We start from the raw sequence: 22,330 nt of genomic DNA on the forward strand, positions 1-22,330 counted from the left end.
CAGATTTCTTAGCCTCTTTTATTCCTGTGCTCAGTTTTAATGACACATCATAGTGGCATACAAACACTTGATTAATTATTACTTTTATCACAATACATTTTGATGGTTGTGAAAACACAGATTAAAAAAATACACCAGCCCACACTAGGCCTACAGAATCTAGTTCTATAATATATGATAGTAAGAAACATTTGAAATATATGGAGAATATCATAGGAGCCTAGACATTTCCTAAACATTTTCTGTTTCAACAAGAATTGTCTCTATCACAGTCCAATGAGGAAATTGTTGTTACTTAGATGAGAAAACTTAGAAAATGAATTGTGTGTATGATCTGGGTAGCATTATTCAAGAGTATTGGCTCTTCAAACCTGCCATACACACTTACCTCTTGAGAGTGTCTAATGCTAAACTGGATTTCTATGAAATCAACTTACAGCACTAATACAAGTAGATTACACAATACACTGAATCACAGAAATTTTTAGTGGGATGGTTTCTTAAACAGAATTAAAGCCACTTTGAGAGAAGGGTAAAATTATTATATATACTGATATATGTGTAAGGGAATATATATGCAAATAAGAACTAGTATGATATATCTATCTTATGTATGTATATTTATATATGTTCGTATCTGTATTCTTTAATAAACAAGTTAATTTTTTAATGTTTTGAATCCATCATCAAATGCCCTACGTTTTCAGTAAATCTCTGTCAAATAGACTTTTCTTTTCAAATTCCTCAAATAGAATTTAAAACTCATAATAAAAAATGAATAAATAAGTGCTACAACAAATATTACTTATTTGATATATCCTATTCCTCTGTCTTCCAAACTAAATATTTTCACTTTACATATCAAGAAATTTCTTCAATAGATTTAACTTAGTTCTTGGGAGGGACAACTCTCAATGCCATCATCTATTCTGTTTTCTCACACTTTTTAACTTATTTCAGATATTATGTTTCTTATTGGACATAGAATCTGCCTGACTTCATGCAACACAAAAATATCAGCCGCGTCATGGTACACAGATGAGGTTCTGGATCAGCACTGGAGATAACAAGAAAGACAGTAAGTGAATTTTAAAAGAACATTTTCCTATTTCAAATTAAATATATTTACACATTACTATTAGGTATATTAAAAATAAATTAGTGAAATGTTACCTTAAGGTATTTAAATTCCATTCAAGATTCCTGCTATTAGAAAATGATTACCATTGTTTTAGTGTACCTACATAAAAAATATCACATTACAGGTATGACTTATTTTTTTTTAGTTTCCATATCTTCCCTCTTGTTAGTTTTTATGTTTTATTTATGACAGACATCAGAGCTCAGCACTCAAAGTCTGTCATATTTCAGAGAGATATAATCCTTTCTCATCGTAAGGAGAAAACTAGAAAATCATATGTTAGTTCTTATTTGGAAATTATAAAAAAAATCAGGGTTTCAACTGAATTTTGGTTTGATTAACAGTAAGCTAAGATAGAAGAGAAAAATGATAGAACACAGACAATTATAAGATGTATCTTCAGAAAATTGTTCCAGGTAATACAAGAGATTAGATGAGAGATTTGGAGATGTCTTATATTTTCCCATATGATTTCACCACATAAGGGAGCCAAGGTTCAAACGTGGTCTCATGTGTTCTCTACTCATAGTAAGTCGGGAAGTACAGAAAAAGAGGAGTGGATACAGGGGGAGAATCTGTTTCAACCTTTCCATATCCATAGCCAGATATTCATCTTTTCTATGAATCCAATTCACTATTTCAGTGGTGACTAGTCCTTATGAGAATAAGAGCTATCCTCAGAAACTAGTCCTCAAAACAAAACAAAATAAACACAAACACGTATCTTCTTAATCAACATATAGATTGAACTGGGTAATTTAGACAGCATTAAAGCTTAGTGAAATTAGACACAGTGAGACAAAATAAAAATGATAGGATAAGTTATCTTCTTTACAACAGTTATCTGGGTTCTCATGTGTGCCTACCATGATAATTCAACTTAGAGAACACCTAAACACAAAGGTAGCAAATGGGACAGTGGTCAGATTTGGGATGGTACTAACAAATATTCTAGAAAGTGCTTTTTAACTAGGGCATATGAAAGTAGGGATGAGAGGCTGGGAAAGTGGCTCAGAGTGCTTGCCTTGCATACATGAGGCTCTGGGTTTGATTCCTTAGCACCACATTAGCAGAAAAAAAAAACAGAGGTGGCACTGTGGCTCAGGTGGTAGAGCGCTAGCCATGAGGTGAAGAGCTGAGGGACAGCCCCCAAGCCCAGAGTTCAGGCTCCATGACTGAAAAAAAAAGTAGGGATGATGATGATACCATGCATATGTGATTTTCAACTGTCAAATAGAGCAATTAACTCTTAGATGACAATGATTTTGAACTCACAACCTGTTTAAAAATTAGATTTCACAAGAACTTCATCTCTCCATTTACAATTTATCTCTCCATCTACAAAGTACACAGTAGCAGGTACAAAACAAGTTTTCACGATAAGTGTTACTTGGTAGAGGGAATGTACATAGCAGAAAAAAATAAATTTTAAAAAAAGATTTATACATCATAACCAAAGCAAAAACTTTACTTCCCAAACAATAAATATAGTCAAGAGTCCAGGGTCTAGGACATGATTTCAAATTTGATATTTTTGTCTAATTACTATTTCTACAGTTTTATTATGTGTTATAGTCATTATAATTTCTGGTTTCAAAATCTAACAACAGGTTTTATGGATATGCATGATTGTGTCTATGTGCATGTGTTTCTGAGTGTGTCTGGGATTTGGGAAAGAAGAGAAAGGTACTTTGGGCAAAAGCATTACTATCAGTTCTCTGAGTTCAAAGGAGAGGCTACAGTCCATTAAATTCTCAGATTAAAGTTTCACTTAGATTCTATTTTGCTGAAGCTTATGGTCTATGATTAAACCTTAGATGAGTGTCTTCAGGTTAAAATTATTCAGTCAAGCCCAACGTTCTCCAGGCTTCATTATATTAGTCCTTGGTAATTGTATTTTGTTCAACTTGTTTTATTTTACAGAAAAAGTAACTTTATTTTGTTTAGAATCGGCTCAAAACAGTATTTGATTTAGTGTTCTCCTCAAAAGTGAACTGTAAACCTATTTCAGTTTTTGATTAAATCTACCAAGTAGATTCGAGAGTGATACACTGAAACAGTAATACTATTAAGCATTACAGCACTATAGAAATTTTCTAGAAAAATACTTCCACTTAAATTTGATTGTTCATATATACACCTAACAGAATTGAGAAATGCACATTCAAGACAAGGGTTAACCACAGCAGATTCAATAAAATCCTGAACAAAATTCAAGTGTGCTTCTCTGTAACTAAAAGTACAAATTTTGCATGCTCATCAAATGTTAGTTAGACTACCATGACAAAATCTGCACTAATTTTAAAGGGAAATAACTGTATGGGTAGGCAATTCATAAAGTAAAATTTTCCTAGTTTAGTGAGTTATATTTTATTTGAGGATTATGTGCCTATTTCTTGTTTGGAGGATTATCTTTTAAGATAAATATATAACTGTAAGAGAGATGATTTATGGGCTTTGATTTGTGGAATATATATATATATTTTATATATGATTTTTGATTTATTGGAATAGGAACACTATAGATATCATATAATTGTGGTAGGTTATTATTTCCTCTTTTCTCTACTTTTTTTTTTTTGCGGGGGGGGGTCTGGTCCTGGGGCCCGAACTATGGGCCTAGGCACTGTCTCTCAGCTCTTCAGCTCAAGGCTAGCACTCTACCACTTGAGCCACAGCACCACTTCCCGCTTTTTTTTTCTGCTTATGTGGTGCTGAGGAATCAAACCCAGGGCCTCAAGCATGCAAGGCAAGCGCTCCACCACTGAGCCACCTTCCCAGCCCTCTCTACTGTTTTTAAGAGGACATCTGTTTTCTACTTGTGATAGTAGAAACATGGTTAATGTACAAAAATATTGTGATGCTTCTGGGAAAGCTATTCAGGAGAAGATAAATATGGCAAATTTTTATTAAATTATTTTAAGTTAAAAAAACAACCAGAGCCCAGGCAATGGTGGCTCATGCCTGTAAAACTAACTACTTAGAAGGCTGAGAACTGAGGATCTTGTTCAAAGCCAGCAGCAGCAGGAAAGCCCATGAGACTCTTATCTCCAACTACCTCACAAAAAGCTGGAAGTAAAGCTGTGGCTCAAGAAGCAAAGTGCTAGCCTTGAGCAAAAGAAACTCAGGGACAGGACCCAGGCCCTGAGTTTAAGCTCCTGAACTGGCACCAAAACAGAAACATCCGCTATTTTATGTTTATGTGCTGCTCATGATTTTCACATTTCCCAAATGCACTGAAGACGGTGGTGCCAGACATCAATACTCATGTAATATGCTCCTTATACTTACATTCAGAGTCTTTAATTTAAAATTATTAAACGCTATTTTTTTGTTAAATCAACGCAAAATAAATTGCATTGTCAGATCCCTCATAATGGTTTATTAAGTTTGAAGGCAGTTGTCTGTAATGGCACCAAGCACTGAAAACGATTGCATAAGTAAGGAAGCTTAGAATTTCAGTGAACAAAATAGATATTGAAAAACTACTGCATTAGAAATGCAAATCAAAACAACATTGAGATACCACCTCACTCCAGTTACAATGGCTAAAATCAAGAACTTTAATAACAACAGATGCTGGAGGGGATGTGGACAGAAGGGAACCTTACTGCATTGTTTATGAGAGTGTAAACTTGTTCAACAACTTTGGAAACTAGTATGGAGGTTCCTCAAAAGACTCCACATAGAGCTCCCCTAGGACCCAGCAATCCCACTTTTGGGCATTTACCCAAATGTTTACAAACAAGACCACACTAAAGCTACCAGCACAACTATGTTTATTGCAGCATTATTTACTATAGCTAAGATATGGAACCAACCCAGATGCCCCTCAGTAGATGAATGGATCAAGAAAATGTGGTATATATACACAATGGAATTCTACGCCTTCATCAGAAAGGATGACATTGCCCCATTTGTTAGGAAATAGAAAGGCTTGAAAAAAATTATATTAAGTGAAGTAAGCCAGGCCCAAAGAAACATAGGTCCCATGGTTTCCCTTATTTGCAATATCTAGTATATGTCTGAGTCAAGCAGAAAAGGTCAAATAAGGTGATGTTAGGGAAATGAACCCCAAGATATGTATTCAAATATTTTTTTCTTTCATGCAATTGTTTCTAACACATTTATAAGATTATTTCTATGTTGCTTTGTATATCCCTCCCCCACAGTATAACCCCTGCTTTCACTGTATTTGATGTTGGTATATTTTGTGGAGGGGAAGGGAAGAAACAAATCGTTTAATTAGGGATACTGGTGGACCCATTGCAACATTGAGATGTCCAAGTCGTTATGTCGAAAACGAACTTTACAACTTTGGTGAGGGGACGGGGTGGAAGGGATGGGAAGGGGAAACAAAGGAGGAGGCTACAATACTTGATAAGAAATGTTCTCATTATCTTGCCCATATAATTGTAACCTGTCTGTACAGTATTTTCACAATAAAAAAAGAAAGAAAAAAAAGAAATGTTTTTCATTGAATAGACGAAATGTCCAAATTCGATTTCAGTGTTCATTACATATGATTACTGTTGTTAGTAACAGTAATATGAGTTTAAGAGTTAAAGAGATGGAGAGTTATGAGTTATCTCTTAGGTTAAACCCTAATGTATTTTACAGTAAAAAAATTATTAAATAGAAAGAAAGACTTAGAGCTATGTGATAGTAATAGATTGAGACTATCGAGAAATAGAGCTATTTCTGAAATTTCTAGTTTATAACATAAAATGTTTCATATGAGAACACAGAAAACTCACATCTGTAAGGGACTTTCACATATTTTTGTGCTTTTTTCAGGCACAAAAGCAATAACAACATTTGTGTAATAGGAGGAAATCTGTCACATTCAAGTATATATAGATGTCAGTGACTGCTTTATATTTCTCCCTCAGTTCCTTTGGGTAAGGCAAGCTCCGCATCTTCAAGAAGGGATTGTAATTCACACATGCAACCTAATTTATAAAGAGAGAACATTATGTGGTGGCCATAAAATTTCCTGTCACTGTAGTTGCAAATGCCCATCATATAACAGCTGGATCTATTTGCAGCTAAAAATAATAATTTGGAATATCAATTGACACAAACAACTTCCAAGACCTAGTTTGAAAGTTTGTTAGCAGTAATCATTTTGTATGTATTTGAAGTCTGTATTTCAATAAATGCTAACAGATAAGAAGGCCATACTTTGAATAATAAAAAGAAACATCAGAATTGCTTGATATTTAAATTTATTACCAACAATGGATGAAGGGAATGAATTCATTTAATTCAAACAGAAATGTTTGTTTTATTTCTCCAGTTTTACATATATTTTAGTAAAGTCATGTGAATCATAAAAATAAGAACTGCTTATTATGTTTCCTAACATTCCCAGAAAATATTCCTAGTAGATACATCATTATTCTGAACAACAACTTAAGTATCACTCAATATAGTTTACAGTTTAACGTTCATGTCACTATAAGAATTTTTAAGACCTGTAATGCCTTATAGACTCACTTGTATAATCATGCAATTTTCAGTCTTCTATCTAATGTTTAAAAAGTTAACATATGTTGTATCTCTTTTTACTACATATTTTTATTGTAAACATACTGTACAAAGGGGTTACAGTTACATGAGTAAGGTAATGAGTACATTTCCTATCGAGCATTGTTACCCCCTCCTTTGTTTTTCCCCTTCCATCCTTCCCTCCCCACCTCCCCAACTTCTCCCTCCCTGCACCCCCCACCCCTAAAGCTGTAAAGTTTGTTTTCAACATAGTGTCCTGTACATCTCATTGTTACAATGGGTCAACATATATCCTTATTTCAGCGTTTTGCTATTTACCTTCCCCTTCCCAAATTAGAAAAAAATGTATATACAAGATGCAGGTCACCAGAATCAAATACTGTGAAAATAGGGGTTATTGCATGGGGAAAAACATACAAAAGAAACAAAAATTCACACAGTACATTGTAAGCACATTAAAAACAACAGCAAGAAAGATAAAATCTCTTGTGTCCCTATCTTGGGGTTCATTTCACTTAGCATCATCTTATATGGTCATATGTACATAGCTTTTGACCTTTCCTGCTTGTCCTAAACATATATTAGTTATTGCAAATAAGGGAAACCATGGGACTTATGTTTCTTTGGGCCTGGCTTACTTCACTTTTTTATTGTGAAAATACTGTACAGAGGGGCTAAAATTACATGGGCAAGATAATGAGTACATTTCTTATCAAGCAATGTAGCTTCCTCCTTTGTTCACTTAATATGATTTTTTTCCAAGTCTTTCCACTTCCTAACAAATGAGGCGGTGTCATTCTTTCTGAACTTGAAAACATTACAGGAAGGAATAGGAGAAACTCTAGCCCACAGATTAAGAGAAGATCTTCACTAATCATACAACAGACAAGGGTCTTATATCTAAAATATGTGCTTTTTAAAATCATGAATGACTAGCAGAATGTGGCACATTGTTTACTGGATAATTACTTGCTGGGTAAGTAGACTGTATATATACAACTGTATCAAGAAATGTAGTCAAAAATCTTGACTTCAAGATAATATGCAAAAACAAATTTCAAGCCAAAGCTGTATTTTAGAATTCTATTCACACATGTGCAATATAGTATATTTTAGGAAAAAGAAGTTTCTGTGGGGTTTTATGTATCTGCTTTCTCTGTAAAGAGAGAGTAATGGGTCAGAACACATATCTGTCTAATTAGAGCCTAAAATAAGTAAAAACTATTTCATTTCTCATATATTAATATTAAAGGAGAATTTATTTTATTATCCCCTTGTGAATGGTAGGAATGAATTCCTTTCTAAACAGAGCATGCACATACTGGTTAGCGCAAGTCTGTAATGAAAATATAGAACAAGTCTGGTCTAGCCCATTCAACATACAAGAAACTATGTATAGACTATAATTCCCAGTAGCAAGGAATCTAGTTATGACAGAGCCTTCAACAAAATTTCTGAGTTTGTATAGGAATAATTCTTATGTAGGGCTATTAAAATGAAATCGAAAATAACAATTACTCATTCTTATTACACTATATCTCTACATTCCACTGGGTTTTATATGAAGAATCATACTGGATTCTGCTATTTCTTATGTAGGGATGCAATAAATACAGTGGGTAAAATGTTTCCTGCTCAAATAATTTGAGAGGATATCCATGTACATCACTATATAAAAGGTTTGGTACAGAATAGTAGTTAGCTGCAGTAGTTTTAGCGTTTTCCAAACTTAGTATTGAAACCTTTCTACCTTCACACACTAATCCTTTCATAATATTTAACAAAAAGTCAGAGTTGGAAATGAATTCAGAAATTTTAAGCCATGTTTATAATTGTCATCATAAAAAGGGTCTTTTGCTACAATGTATGATCACTGATGGATGTGTAGCTTGAGCCACAGAGATTTTGATGTTACCACTACCTTTTTTGTTGGACTTCACTACACTTAATTGCTACTGTAGAACAGTACAAATTAACAATTCAGCAATGAATTCTCACACTTCAATAAATCTGTAATTCCATCCTCCTGTTTTTTTACCCCACATAGGACCATGATCTGATTATCTTCAACAACCATTAATTATTTCATGTTTACATCTTCAAAAATGATCTGATGATCATTGTAAATTTGACCTGATAATGCTAATCATCGGATTTCAAACCCAACTTAAAACAATAAATGTATAATCTTTTGGCATGAAAGAAAGAATTTGAAAAATTATGAATACTTTTAAAGTGTAGTAAAACGAAGTAAAATTTAAAATACCACCCAGTATGTACTTGATTTATCTCAGCAAGGACTAGTTTTGTTATTATCTATCCTTGTTTATCTATGTTGTTTTGTAATACAGTGTTTATAGATTTGCCATATCTGAAATTATTTTCAAAAGCTTTGAAAGCAAATCCATATATATGGGCCATATTTGTCTATATATTTGTCCACGACTATGAAGAATCACCCTCATAAATACTAAGGTTCACTTATCATTTTCCACAGCTGTGTCATAAATTTTTCATCTGAAAGTGTTTGGAGCCTGCATAGGAGAAGGTTTTTTTTCAACATTTTAGTGATTGCATATATGATATTGTGACTTCATTTTAATTTCTAGCTTCAAAGGACAACACAATATACCTAGATGTCAGAGATGAACTTCAGTGTAGTAATGAACAATGTTATCATGAAAATGAATGCTGTTTGTCTAAATGCATAGCTCTGTTCATATCTCATCACATGAAAGCTGCCTTTCACCTTTCAAGTTAATGACATTGTAATACCTTATTCCAGAATCCTGTTAAATCCTCTGATATTAGCATCAAATTTGCCAGTGTTATTTTGGCCATAATAGCTTTAATTTGTATATGTTAAGAATATTTTTAAATCCAAAAATTATAATAAAAGATAAATGTAACATACTGTCACTACTGTAAATTACCATTAAAATTTTCATTGTTCAACCTGAAATCAAAATAAACAGCTCAAGGAAATGACTGTCTTTCCAGATTCGACTTACAGTTAGGGCCTTAATAGTGCAGAATGGAAGGCACTGGTAATTCATGCCAGGAAGAAAGGAAGAAAGGAAGAAAGAAAGAAAGAAAGAAAGAAAGAAAGAAAGAAAGAAAGAAAGAAAGAAAGAAAGAAAGAAAGAAAGAAGGAAAGAAGGAAAGAAAGAAAGAAAAGAAGGAAGGAAGGAAGGAAGGAAGAAAAGAAGGAAGGAAGGGACCAAAGAAAGAAATAATGAAAAAAAGAAAAAGAAAAAAGAAAGAAAGAAGGAAGGAAGGAAAGAAAGAGAGAAAGAAAGAAACTGATAGTAAAGATTGCCTTTCCTCCTTTATTTCTGTTTTTTTTTTCTTTTTTGGTGGAGAAAGGTAGTCAGTATTTAAAATCAGGATCTCATGCTTGTTTGACTTGTTTGTTTGCTTGTTTGACTTGCTTGCTCTATACATCAGCCAAGCCTTCAGCTTGGCGTTTATTTGGTTAATTATAAATGGAATCTTGAGGGTTTATCTGTCCTGATGATCTTTGAACCATGATCTTCCAGGTCTCAGCCTACTGAGAAGCTCAGAGAACAGATTCAAGCCATTGACAGTTAACTGTTTATGTATTTTTTAAAAATCTAAAACACCTTGCTTTGGAGAGAACAAGTTATCAAGAGACAACTTTAGATGCAGCAGAGGGACTTGCAAAATAAGGTCAGACAACCACAATGCTTCTTAGACTCTAAGGAAATGATGAGCTAATAGGATGTTATTAGTTTTATAACTTCTCATCATAAATAGCTATGGCCAGGGAGCATAACAGAATTTTTGTCATGGAAAATAATAAGTAAATGGCATACCCTTCAAAATGTACAAATAGAGGAATAAGATTGTACATAAACCAAATAAAAATTATCAAGTACTCTTAAAATAAATATGTACTAACTATGTAAGTCAGGACTTAGAACCCTTGGGAAAAACTAAACAGTATAACAACTCATCTCACTGCAGATTTTGACAATATAATATTTCACATTAGTAACTACTTTTACAGGTAAATCACATTTACATAGGTAAACAATTTCATATGTACAGAAACATTTTCTCAACAGAATTCTTAGAAGAAACTAATTGTAATGAATCCCAAATACTGTATTTTTTTCCAGAGCTGATCTATTTATTGCAGAGATATACATCAACAACCTTGATTTTATTCTCACCCCCAACCTAACTACAGTTGTCTGCTCCAGTGATGGAGTGCTGGATCAGTTGGAAACACCATGATCTTTCTGTGTGGAATTCAGAACATGCCCAGTGTGACTTGACCTCCTTGACAGAGGAGGTCATATTTGGAATTGGACTGAGGCCATGTGCAAAATGAAGCAAAAGAATCTGATCTGCTACAAGAAGAATGCAGAAGTAGCCAGGCAGAAGCAGAAACTGACAGAAAAGGTGACTACTGGGCTCATGGGAATGTGCCTGATCTTTTGCCTTCATTGTTTTAAGAATCAATTAATCTTTACTTCTCTGATTTTATAGTAAGGGTTTTTTGTAATGTCATTAAGTCATTGTACAAAAGAGTTGCCATTAACAAAGCAGTTTATGAATACAAGTCATCTTGAGAAATGTCACCCGATCAATATTCTCACCCATCACTCCCAAACCACCCTTCCCTTGCTTGTTTTTAGTTTTGTAGGGTATAATTAAATTCTTGACGTTATTCTCCTCCCCTCCTTTCTTCATTTGTCTACCACTCTCCCCTGGAGCCCATCTGATCTCAAGGGTTTGTTTTGTCTTAAGTTAGCTGAAGATTTCAGTATCCAGTAGCACATGCCTATAATGCTAGCTAAAGCACAGGCTAAAATTTGAGAGTCATGGTTTGGAACCAACTTCAGCAAACAGATTCAAAAGACTTCTATCTAAAATTAATGAGCCAAGAAGCCAAAACTGAGTTGTGGATCAAGTGGTAAAATACCAGATGGAAACAAGAAAGCCAAGTATGAGCACAGGTTCTGAGTTTAAGCCCTAATACCAACCTCCTCTCTTCCCTCCAAAAAAAATGTGCTGTGAAGCCATCCATGTTAACTACAATTAATTGAAATTTAGCAAAGAAAATGCAAAATAGCAAAATATATACAATAGAAGGAGTCTGAACGTCAATTGATAATTATCCTTATAGTTGTTTTATTTCAATATTAACTTATTTCCCATATATGATTACTTCTTAAGAATAACTAGTATATGTCTGAGACAAGCAGAAATAGTCAGATAAGCTGATGTTAGGTGAAATGAACCCCAAGAGAAGGATTCAAATGTTTGTTTCTTTCTTGCGATTGTTTCTAACATATTTATAAGATGATTTCTTTGTTGCTTTGTGTGTCCCTCCCGCATGGTTTAACCCGTTTTCACAGAACAATATTTAAAGTGTTTGAAGATCAAGTCCATCAATTCTACCACTGCTCTACATGCGGGTACAAAATTTTCATCAGGCTAAGTATTTTTATAGATTTGGTTAAGCCCAACAAAAAATCTATGAAACTACTTATAGTTGATTTTGAAAATATTTTCCTTATGTAACTGTGAGGTTGCACTTGATACATAAATAAGTGTACATTTCTTTTTTACTTCATGAAAATGAATTGTTCTTTAGTTCTTTAAGTGTTTTAGAAAAATATAGATAGAAAAAATCTATATGTGTGCTAACAAGTCCATTTCCAGGATAAATTTTAATAAAAACTTCTTGAATGTTTATTAATAAATGACAGAGATATTTCACCTAATCAGTCAGTACCTATTTTCCGTCCCACATTTTAACTAAAGTATAATTAAAACATAATAAAATAGCATGCTAAGTAAGAGTCATAACATGATGACTTCAAAAGTCTATCATAATGACTATCTACTGCATATGTTGATTAGCAGCAAACTCTAATTTAAAAGCATAGACACCAAGAAGAGACACTTTGCACAGTGAGTGTTTATCATAGGCTGACTACGTGCTGAACACTGAATGGCAATCTCATTCTAATCCTTCTAATAAGCATGTACAGTAGGCAGTATTTCACATAATTTAGGAGATAAAAGTAGACATATTAACTAACTTGCCAGCTACCAGATCATAAAGGTTAGAACAAGATTTTGCTTCTGGATTAGCAAATCAATATTACTATGTTAGCTGTCTTGTCTCATAGGAGACAAGTATTTTAGAAGTTAGCAATTTGCATCATACTTAATAGAAAATTAATTTGTTCCTGAGTTGTGAATGTATTTGTGCCAGTTGTTTAATTCAAAGTTCTAAGGAACATTAACCAAAATCTAGGTCTTTTAATAGTTGAGAAGAGGAACTAAGCCTAGTTTACCACTGTAATCTCAAATGGCTGTTCAATTATAGCTTTTGGTAAATAATTCATCTAACTAAATTAAATATAGCTAAGCTGCATGATACCAGATAAATAAAATTCCCTAAGTCCAAATTTTGACAATTTTTTATGATTCTTGTTTATCTAAAACTTAGCCTTTTAGTTTCAATTACAAGATCTAGACATCTAATCACATATCAAAGAGTAACAAGTATAGCCAAAATATATAGTTGTGATTTACAGCAATATGCTGAAATAACGAAAAAAAAAGATTTTCAGGGTAGAACAAAACACAACATTTATACTAACAGTAAATAACCCTACATGTATCTAATTTTGAATGTGTTCAATACATAATCAGAACCATATAGATTCAGCTTAGAAAGTGGCCACCCCTCTGTGTGGTAATGAAAGGTTTATGCTGGGCCTTAGCATGATTAGCATTGAGATGGACTGGATAGAGGGAAGAAAGGATTATTTCAAGAAACGTATGCAGAACATTAGAGGTCAAGTTTTATATGAATCATTTGAGATACTTCATTGGAAAAAAGTGATCAGTATAAGACCACAAGAGGACTAGCACTAGGTTCTAAATTATGGTAGTTCCAGGCAGTTGAGCTTGGACTATGATTTTCTCCTTTAGTGCAAGCATGGAACAGTGTAAGTGTGAAGAAAGGCAGAGAATATGGCAGTGAATAGAAAAAGCCTCAAAAACTTCAAATGCAAGAAGACTCTTGAGTAACATCCTTCCCCTACTGCCTTTAATGGAAATAATCAACAGGAAAGCTGGATGATTACAGTATATTTTTTTCTCTGTGGGAGATGGAGATTATGTACTCAGAACTATAAAGCATTTGCTAGCAAAATTAATTCAAATTGACTTGCATGGGAGCACTGTCAGATGAATTGAAAACAGCTGAAGGATGGTTTATTTAGAGAAAAAAAAAAGGATCGTGATAAACAGCAATCACACTGCCTGCAAAAATACCTGGTGTTTGGGTTCCAGGGACCTTTGAAAGGCCCAGATTTATTTGACATCTTCATTAATAAATGGGAAGATGAGAGTTTGTTTTTTTTCAGAAATGTTATATTTACATATTGAAACTGGTATAAATATCAATGAGACTAGAAAATGTTTTCTGAAGAAAACAGGATTGGGGTCTATATTTTAATCATTTGGCAGAGAAATATCTTAGAAAGATGATGATGAATATGGAATACTTAGTTCATTGAGCCATCAGGTAAAAGGTGGATTAAGGCAAATGTATAAACAAAAGGATGATATAGAAAAACTGCTTATACTTTTAAGTTTTCCTGTAATGTAGAAATGTATTTTGAGGTCACGAAAGAGTTACATTATTTTATACTGATGTCAAATATATAACCAGTGATCACCAATGTGTGAATTGTATATAATATATAAAATGCATTAGTATTAGCAAATATTATGTTATTATCAATCCTGTTTTCAGTATATTGTGACTACTGATAACTCACACTATGTATGTGCAGATATGAAACAAAACAGGCATCACATTTGCTTCATTTGAAGAAGCAAAGCTGGACATTTTAACAAACTTTTTTCATAACTGCTAAGATTCCATGTGGGAAATCTAAATGCAAAATTTCGTATCTTTTAAACTTCAGTGTATGCTTAATGACTATCTTGAATCCTTTAAATTATTTATCTTAATTACCTTATGGGTAAGGAGTGTATTCATTTTCAAATATAATGAACACAAAGCTACTTTGGATGAGTGTGAGCACTGTTCTTCATTACATTGGCATTTGAATTATATATTATAATATCCATTCCCTTAAGAATTCTTTTCTATCATTGTCCAAATAAAGAGCTTTTCTGCATCCACTAATCAGTTCTTTCTTACCCAGTTCAGCATTACTTTAATCTTTATTGCTTCTCCATGCTTAGTGTGGGCCTCTTAGCTTGTTGTTATTTTATTCTCCTTCAGTAGGAAACAGCTAAAAAAAAGGTTCTGGCAAAAATCTGGGTGATCATAACCAAACCAGAAGAGATAAACAGTGCTCAAATTCATTTCCCCACTGTCTTTAATTTGGAGAACATGAACAGTATACACACACACACACACACACACACACACACACACACACACACACACACACACACACACACAATTTGTTCCCAGAATATAAGTGCCAGAATAGAAAAAGCAGATTAAGACCTTTTCTAATTAAGCATGAGGCATGAAGGGTATTTGCATAGTCCAGTTGAGTAATCTATTTTCAATTTTTTTTTTGGGGGGGGGGTCTGGTCATGGGGCCTGAACTCTGGGCCTGGGCGCTGTCCCTTAGCTCTTCAGCTCAAGGCTAGCGCTCTACCACTTGACCCACAGCACCACTTCCGACTTTTTTCTTTTTGTTTATGTGGTGCTAAGGAATCAAACCCAGGGCCTCTGGCATGCAAGGCAAGCGCTCTACCACTAAGCCACCTTCCCAGCCCCTATTTTCAATTTTGAAAGTGACTAAGACTTTGTCTCAAAAAAATTTTAGTACATAGGACAAAGTGACAATAAAAGAAACCATTATGTTATTATATAAATGTTACATTTTTCTTTCTCTCCTAGGCAGAAACCAAGTCATTCTTCCTCTATTTTAGTGCAATTATGAATAAAGTCAATACCGTAAAGTTCTGAAATGAATTAGTGATTACAAATGACCCTAATGTCCTCATAGATTAACATCATAAATTATTTCAAGAAAGTAGTTGTTTTTTTATCTTTTTCTGGCTGGAAGAAAAAATACATATAGAACAAATAAAATAAGAACTTCCCATAAGATTCAGAAATGATGCCCGAGAGGGTGTAAAAACATCCCACTGTGGCTCCAGGAAGTAGAGAAGATCCAGAGGGACAGTATAGTTGCACCAACGCAAAGGAGGCAGATGTGTCTTATGGTTACCTCTAAAAATAGCATATGGAAAAAAAGAGCAAGGGTGGAATCTCTGAGATGTAAGGGTGTAATTCATTCTAAACAAACATCTACAACCATTAGTTTTATTCTCATAAGAATAAGCCTGGAACATAATTGCTCAAAATTTCCAGGAAACTATGATGTTTAGCATATGCTTCTGCTATGTAGATAAATCAGAATTAGCTGTTCCAGAAAGTGACTAAAATAACTCTAAGGTAACTAGAAGGAAATAAAATATATCTTCAGTGTGTTTATAGTTAAGTGGGTAAATCTATAAACAGATGACTGATTAGTTAAGTTAAAAAAATGATGAAGAAAATACTTAACTGAGAAAATATTCATTTCAGGAAGAGTTTAATGGGTCTATGGTTTTTCGAACAAATGACTCTATCAGAAGACTAAGATAAATACACTGCTATCAGGTGGTAACCTGTTGAAAATAGTTTTACTATTGTAACTGAAATTGTATTTACATGAAGTAATATTTTCCTTTAGAGAAACATATTTACATTTTAGGGCTTTTGTCTTTTTCTAAAATATAGACCTGTAATTGGAACCCCACAAGTGACACTTAATGTGAAGGTGATCAATAAAGATATTTTCATAGACAAAAGATACATTCATAGACAAAGTTAGCCCCAAACTAAAATTTTGGTACATTTAAAATACAATAAAAATAAATTTGTTGTATAATTCTAAAACAGTGAAACAACCTTAAATACAAAATGCTGAAGTGAAGGATGACAGTCTGGAAAGGCTGTATGCTATGTGATTCCTACCATACAAATTGTGGAGAATGAGAAACTCTACAGAGTAAAAACCAATATTTAGGATTAGGGAGGGGTGGAAGAAAGGATTAATAGTTACATCATTGAGAATGTTAAGGCTATGGTATTATTCTGCATGAGCCTCTAATGGTAGAAAAATAATGGTATATATTCTTCAGATCTACATAATATACAACTGTGCATTTTAACACAGTATAAAACTGGTTTAGTAATAATGCATCCATATGTGTTTGCTAAATCTAACGTTTATTAATTTTACCAAAATATGGCATATTAATAGCTCCAATTAGTAGCAGCAATAGTAATTTTATTAATGTAATAATGGTAGCTTAATAGCAATGAAAATGCTACCAGAATGTTGTGATGGTTTATAAGCACATATGTCCTACAAATTAAAAAAATTAAATGGTAATGTTTAATTAAACAGAATGTTAATAAAGTTTAAAAATATTTTTAAACATGAGATGAAAACATAAACAAAAGATAAGAACAATGAAGTCTATCATAAAATCAACGAATCTCAGTATCTCTTTCTGATCCCCAGTACTGAAACTCTAGTTAATAGAATCACTGACAAATTTAGAAAAGTTCCTTAAATATTTAAAGCTGAAATGTTTGGGAATCTCAACATGAATCTTTTACAAAGGTTGATCTGGAGAAAAAGTGTATTTGTTCAAATAAGCAGTGAAGTTTAGAATTGAAATTAACTACTAATATTTTATAACAATTCATCTTGAGCTCATTCTGTGTTTTGCTTTTTTGGTTGGATTTGTTCTTCTTTACAATTAAAGAGTGTCTCTGAGGGTAAAATCTAAAAATTTCCTTCCTCATTATTGATTTTATTTGAAGTGAAATTAGAATACTGACTCCCACATTGAGCGTTAAAATATGAAAACTCTTAGATACTTCCCAAGCTTCACTGAATAGCCAGTGGTTATTTGTTTTAACAACCAAAACACTGCTTTCTGACTACATTCTTAACTTACAAATCAGCTTTTTAATCAGACATCATTGTTTCTATTTCTTAAGTAGTCAGAGATCCCAAGGTTCATTAAGGATATTATTCCAGTTTCTATTAGAAATAATACTATGTAATAGATCAATACAATTAGCTATCCTTCCCATTTAACAGACTAGAAAACAGATTCAGAGAGCTCCCTCCCTCCTAATTACATACAGTGATCTATTAATATAGCTAGGAATGAAATTAGTACTTCCTATTAATTGTGTATCTTCAAATCGATAATTACATCTATATACATACACAAATATAGACATATACATATATGCACACATGATTATATATTGTGTATATTCAGGACATAAGTTGTAAACATTTGGGCTCCTATATGCTGAATATGTATGTATTCAACATGTATGTTTCAGCAGCAAAGGGCAAAGTAAATGCCATGAAGTTCTCATTTAAAACTTTCTTTGAGATAAATTTTCTTTCCAGCACCGATTCCAGTAGTGAGTGGACCTGGGGAGCTTTACTGAGAACATGATGCTGAAGACCTCATCATTTGGATTAACTCACCTGTGGTTCAAATAATCAAGAACTGGGCTGGATTCAGTCTTTTACAAACTGCATCGTCTAGGTTAAATTACCTATCTTTAATTGTTTTAATTTGCCATCTATCAACAGTATGCTAAGTAATGTCTGTACATTTTTAGGGCTAAATTTTGGTTACATAAAACCATGTACTGAAGATGCATGGGGGTGGGGGGATGGAAAGACAGGACTAGAAATCCTTTCACGTTCTACCATGTTGTCTTTGTGTACTCATTCTCAGCACCATAAATACCATCAGTTCTCAGTATGCCACAATTCTTTATTCATTTCTTTGCTTAACATAGTTTTAAATATTCAAGAGATTTAAGTATTGCTCTTAAAATCACAGATTGAAAATATTATTTATCTTAGGTGTCAGGGTGGTCCTATAATGAGTGTGAACAATTTTAGCTTGGAAAGCAAAATATATCAAAATATTAACATTACTAGTAAAATTTTTCTCTCTTACATTGGATTGTTTTTTACATAAAAGTCATGTGATAAATTCATATACAAATAAATTATATATTTATGTATATGCATAAATATATAGTCTTATATGTGCCATATACTATCAATGTATATGAATAAAACATAAAATGTTTTACATAAAAAATGTTAATTATAGCTGGGCACCAATGGCTTGTGCCTATAACCTAGCTACTCAGGAGGCTGAAATTTGAGGATCGTGGTTTGAAGCCAGTCTAGGCAGGAATGTCCATGAGTCTCTGAGATGCAAGTAACTATCAGAATACCGGAAGTGGCATTGTGGCTCAAGTGGTAGAGTGATAGCACTCTGGGCCCAGGTGCAAAGTTCAAACCCTATGAATGAATAAGATAGATGGATAGATAGATAGATAGATAGATAGATAGATATGTTAATTACAAATATTTTTCAATAAAAACATGTTTTCTGAAATTTTTCAGTGAAGAAATCTTCAAAAACTGGAATAGAATATTTAAAAGTTGATTATAAACTTTGAAGTTAAAATATGAGAAATATTTAATAGCAGTGAAACTTAAGTTATTTTCTTCCATTGGTCTCATTTTTCTTTTTCTTTATTTCCCTTTTCTTTTTTCTGCCAGTCATGAGGCTTGAACACTGTTCTGGGCACTGTCCCTGCGCTCTTCAGTTCAAGGTGAGCACTCTACCACTTGAACCACAGTGCCACTTTCAGTTTTCTGGTGGTTAATTGGAGATAAGCATCTCACGGACTTTCCTGCCTGTGCTTGTTTTGAACCACTATCCTCAGATCTCAGCCTCCTGAGTAGCTAGTAATATAGGTGTGAGCCCCCAGCTCCTGGTTCACTCTTTTCATTTTTCTAATTAATTAAAATGAATTAAATATAGAAATAAATTTAAAATGAATTGATCTCATCTTTGAACAGGTATTTGCTACAGATATTAATTTTATTTTCAATGAAACATAATTGTAACATTAAAGTATCATCAAATCAAAATATTTCTTTTATGTATGAACTCATGCTGAAAGCTGATGATTGTCTTCTAAATGCTGAAACTTTACATATTTTTAGGAGAAATATTGAGGAAGAAGACATATTTATTACTTAATCACTGGAAAAACATTGATGACTTCTTCCTGTCACAGTCAACTTGAGGCCCTTTATCACACCTCACACACTATCCCTCAGCATTTGATAAGTGTATTCAGAGAATATCCAATTCCATGGACATACTATATGCTGCTATGCATGAAGGTCATGTCTTAGGGTAAACTGAACAGGAACTTACCCCATTTTTTGGGAAAGCAATCCATCCCAGGTCCCCCATGACAGTGCGTGAATCCAGTAAATTCACTGAAAGAGAAAACATACAACTGGTTAAAAGGCATAACAATGTTTCCCTATATAAATAGTGTTACTAAAAGTGCATACTTTTTACAAAAATCATATTAGCCTGTTCCTATAATTAAAATATAAAAGCTGTAATTTATAGAAACCATAACTGTGGTGAAAGATGACAAATTATTATTGTTACTATTATTATTATTAGATGGTGTTCAGATTTGAATTCAGTGTTTGACTTAGGCTAGACAGACATTACTGACTGAGCCACATCACCAGCAAAAGCAATCAATATTTAATAAACACTGGAATAACTTACAATAAAAATTCATAAGCAAGCCAAATTCAGGTAGCTTGTGCCTGTAATCCTAGCTACTTAGGAGGCTGAGATATGAGAAATCAGGTTGAAAGTTATCTCATGTTTGAAAGTCCCTGGGACTCTTTTCTCCCATTAATCACCAAAAATGTAGCTGTGGCTCACATGATAGAGTGCTAGCCTTGAGAGAAAAGCGCAGAGGCAGTGTACATGCCCTGAGTTCAAACCCCACAACTAGCACAAAAATAAATAAATAAATAAAAAGAAAACAAGTGGGGAAAAAAAGAGACACATAATAAGGAAGAGAAAAAAGAAAAAAAGACTTAACACTAGTTAGGCACTAGTGTTTCTCATCTATAGTCCAGCTACTCAGGAGACTTAGATCGATCTTTCACTGCTAGACAGGGAAGACAAATATAAGAAAGTTTTGTTTCTAGTTAACAAGCTAAAATCTGGAACTAGATGTGCAGCTCAAATACTAGAATGTGAGTCCTGAGCAAAAGTGCATACGAGATTTTAAGTTCAAACTCCTATACTAGTACACCCTAAGAAAGAAATAAAGCATAGATGATTGGATCGATATAGATAGATAGATAGATAGATAGATAGATAGATAGATCGATCGATCGATCGATCGATCGATCGATCGATAGATAGATAGATAGATAGATAGATAGACAGACAGACAGGTAAGTCAATAAAAAGCCTGCACAGCTTTGTGTAAAGAAACTGGATTTTGGGATTAAGCTACACCTATAAAATTGTAGCTAAACATTTTATTTTCTTCAAGAAAGCTGTTATGAAGCAATTAACAAATAATTTACATTGAACAGCAATAAACTATTCCCAAGCTTGTGAACTTTTTATGATGTTAACCAAAATCTGTAATACAAATTGTAAATTTAATTAAAAAATAAATCTACAAATTCGTAACCAAGACAAAGATATGGTAATTTACTGGGGGTTTGTTGTTATAATTAATATAGTCCACTGAATTTTCCCAAGACATGACCAGAATGAATTGTCAATTACATTATATTTTAAAATCCTTAGACCTTGGCAATGTCTAGGATAGAGATGAACATCATCACCATAAAAGAAAACTAAAAGGAGTATACACACACACACACACACACACACACACACACACACACACACACACACACACACACACACACACACACCCTGTGCTTACACACACTCCTGCAAAAATCAAAATAAATTAACGGGTACAATCTACTGGTGTGCTTTAGGTAATAGATGTGTTGGATAACTGAATCTTATCTTTAGAAACTTTTGTTTCTATCCCACATAGATGTTTCTGGACCCCTGACCCACTTTAAATAAGCATGGCATATACCTATAAGAAGGAGCCATATACCTATTCCTAGTGAGAGGGACAAAAGCTCTATAAACTGCAAGAGCATTTATTTGAAATGCAATTAAATTTAAGAGAAAAACTCTATCTGCAATTGTAATAACAGTTGATAGGCTGGGAACTATGCTGTCACACTTTGGAGAATAACATAAGTATAAAATGACTAAGATTGAAAAAGTCATGATCATCACTAAAACTAGAATTTCATATAGTTTATAAAATATAGGTACATATAACTTTTATTATCCTTCATTTTATTTCATAATGGTATAAAATGAGAAAAAGATACATTTGCAAATGCATTTTATTAACTAAGATAGAAATCTGTAATATTAGCAACATAAAAATAAATGTGAAGGGCTGGGAAGATGGCTCAGTGGTAGAGCGCTTGCCTTGCGTGCCTGAGGCCCTGGGTTCGATTCCCCAGCACCACATAAGCAAAAAGGAAAAAAAGCCGGAAGTGGCGCTGTGGCTCAAGTGGTAGAGCACTAGCCTTGAGCTGAAGAGCTGAGGGATAGCGTCCAGGCCCAGAGTTCAGGCCCACGACCGGACCC

The 22,330-nt window shown here is 33.4% G+C and overlaps 1 protein-coding gene across 5 annotated transcripts in view; it reads right to left on the minus strand.

The window, feature by feature from the left end:
- Window positions 1-22,330, minus strand: part of Epha5 (EPH receptor A5) — a 293,039-nt gene that overhangs the window by 240,869 nt on the left and 29,840 nt on the right. For all 5 annotated transcript variants that reach the window (XM_042678116.1, XM_042678115.1, XM_042678119.1 and 2 more), the window contains one exon: window positions 20,030-20,094. In XM_042678116.1, the coding sequence (XP_042534050.1) occupies window positions 20,030-20,094 (65 nt within the window). Of the gene's footprint in view, window positions 1-20,029; window positions 20,095-22,330 lie in introns of those variants that run through there.

This window comes from Dipodomys spectabilis, unplaced genomic scaffold (assembly GCF_019054845.1).
Source record: "Dipodomys spectabilis isolate Male_0828 unplaced genomic scaffold, ASM1905484v1 ptg000043l, whole genome shotgun sequence".
Taxonomy (NCBI): domain Eukaryota; kingdom Metazoa; phylum Chordata; class Mammalia; order Rodentia; family Heteromyidae; genus Dipodomys; species Dipodomys spectabilis.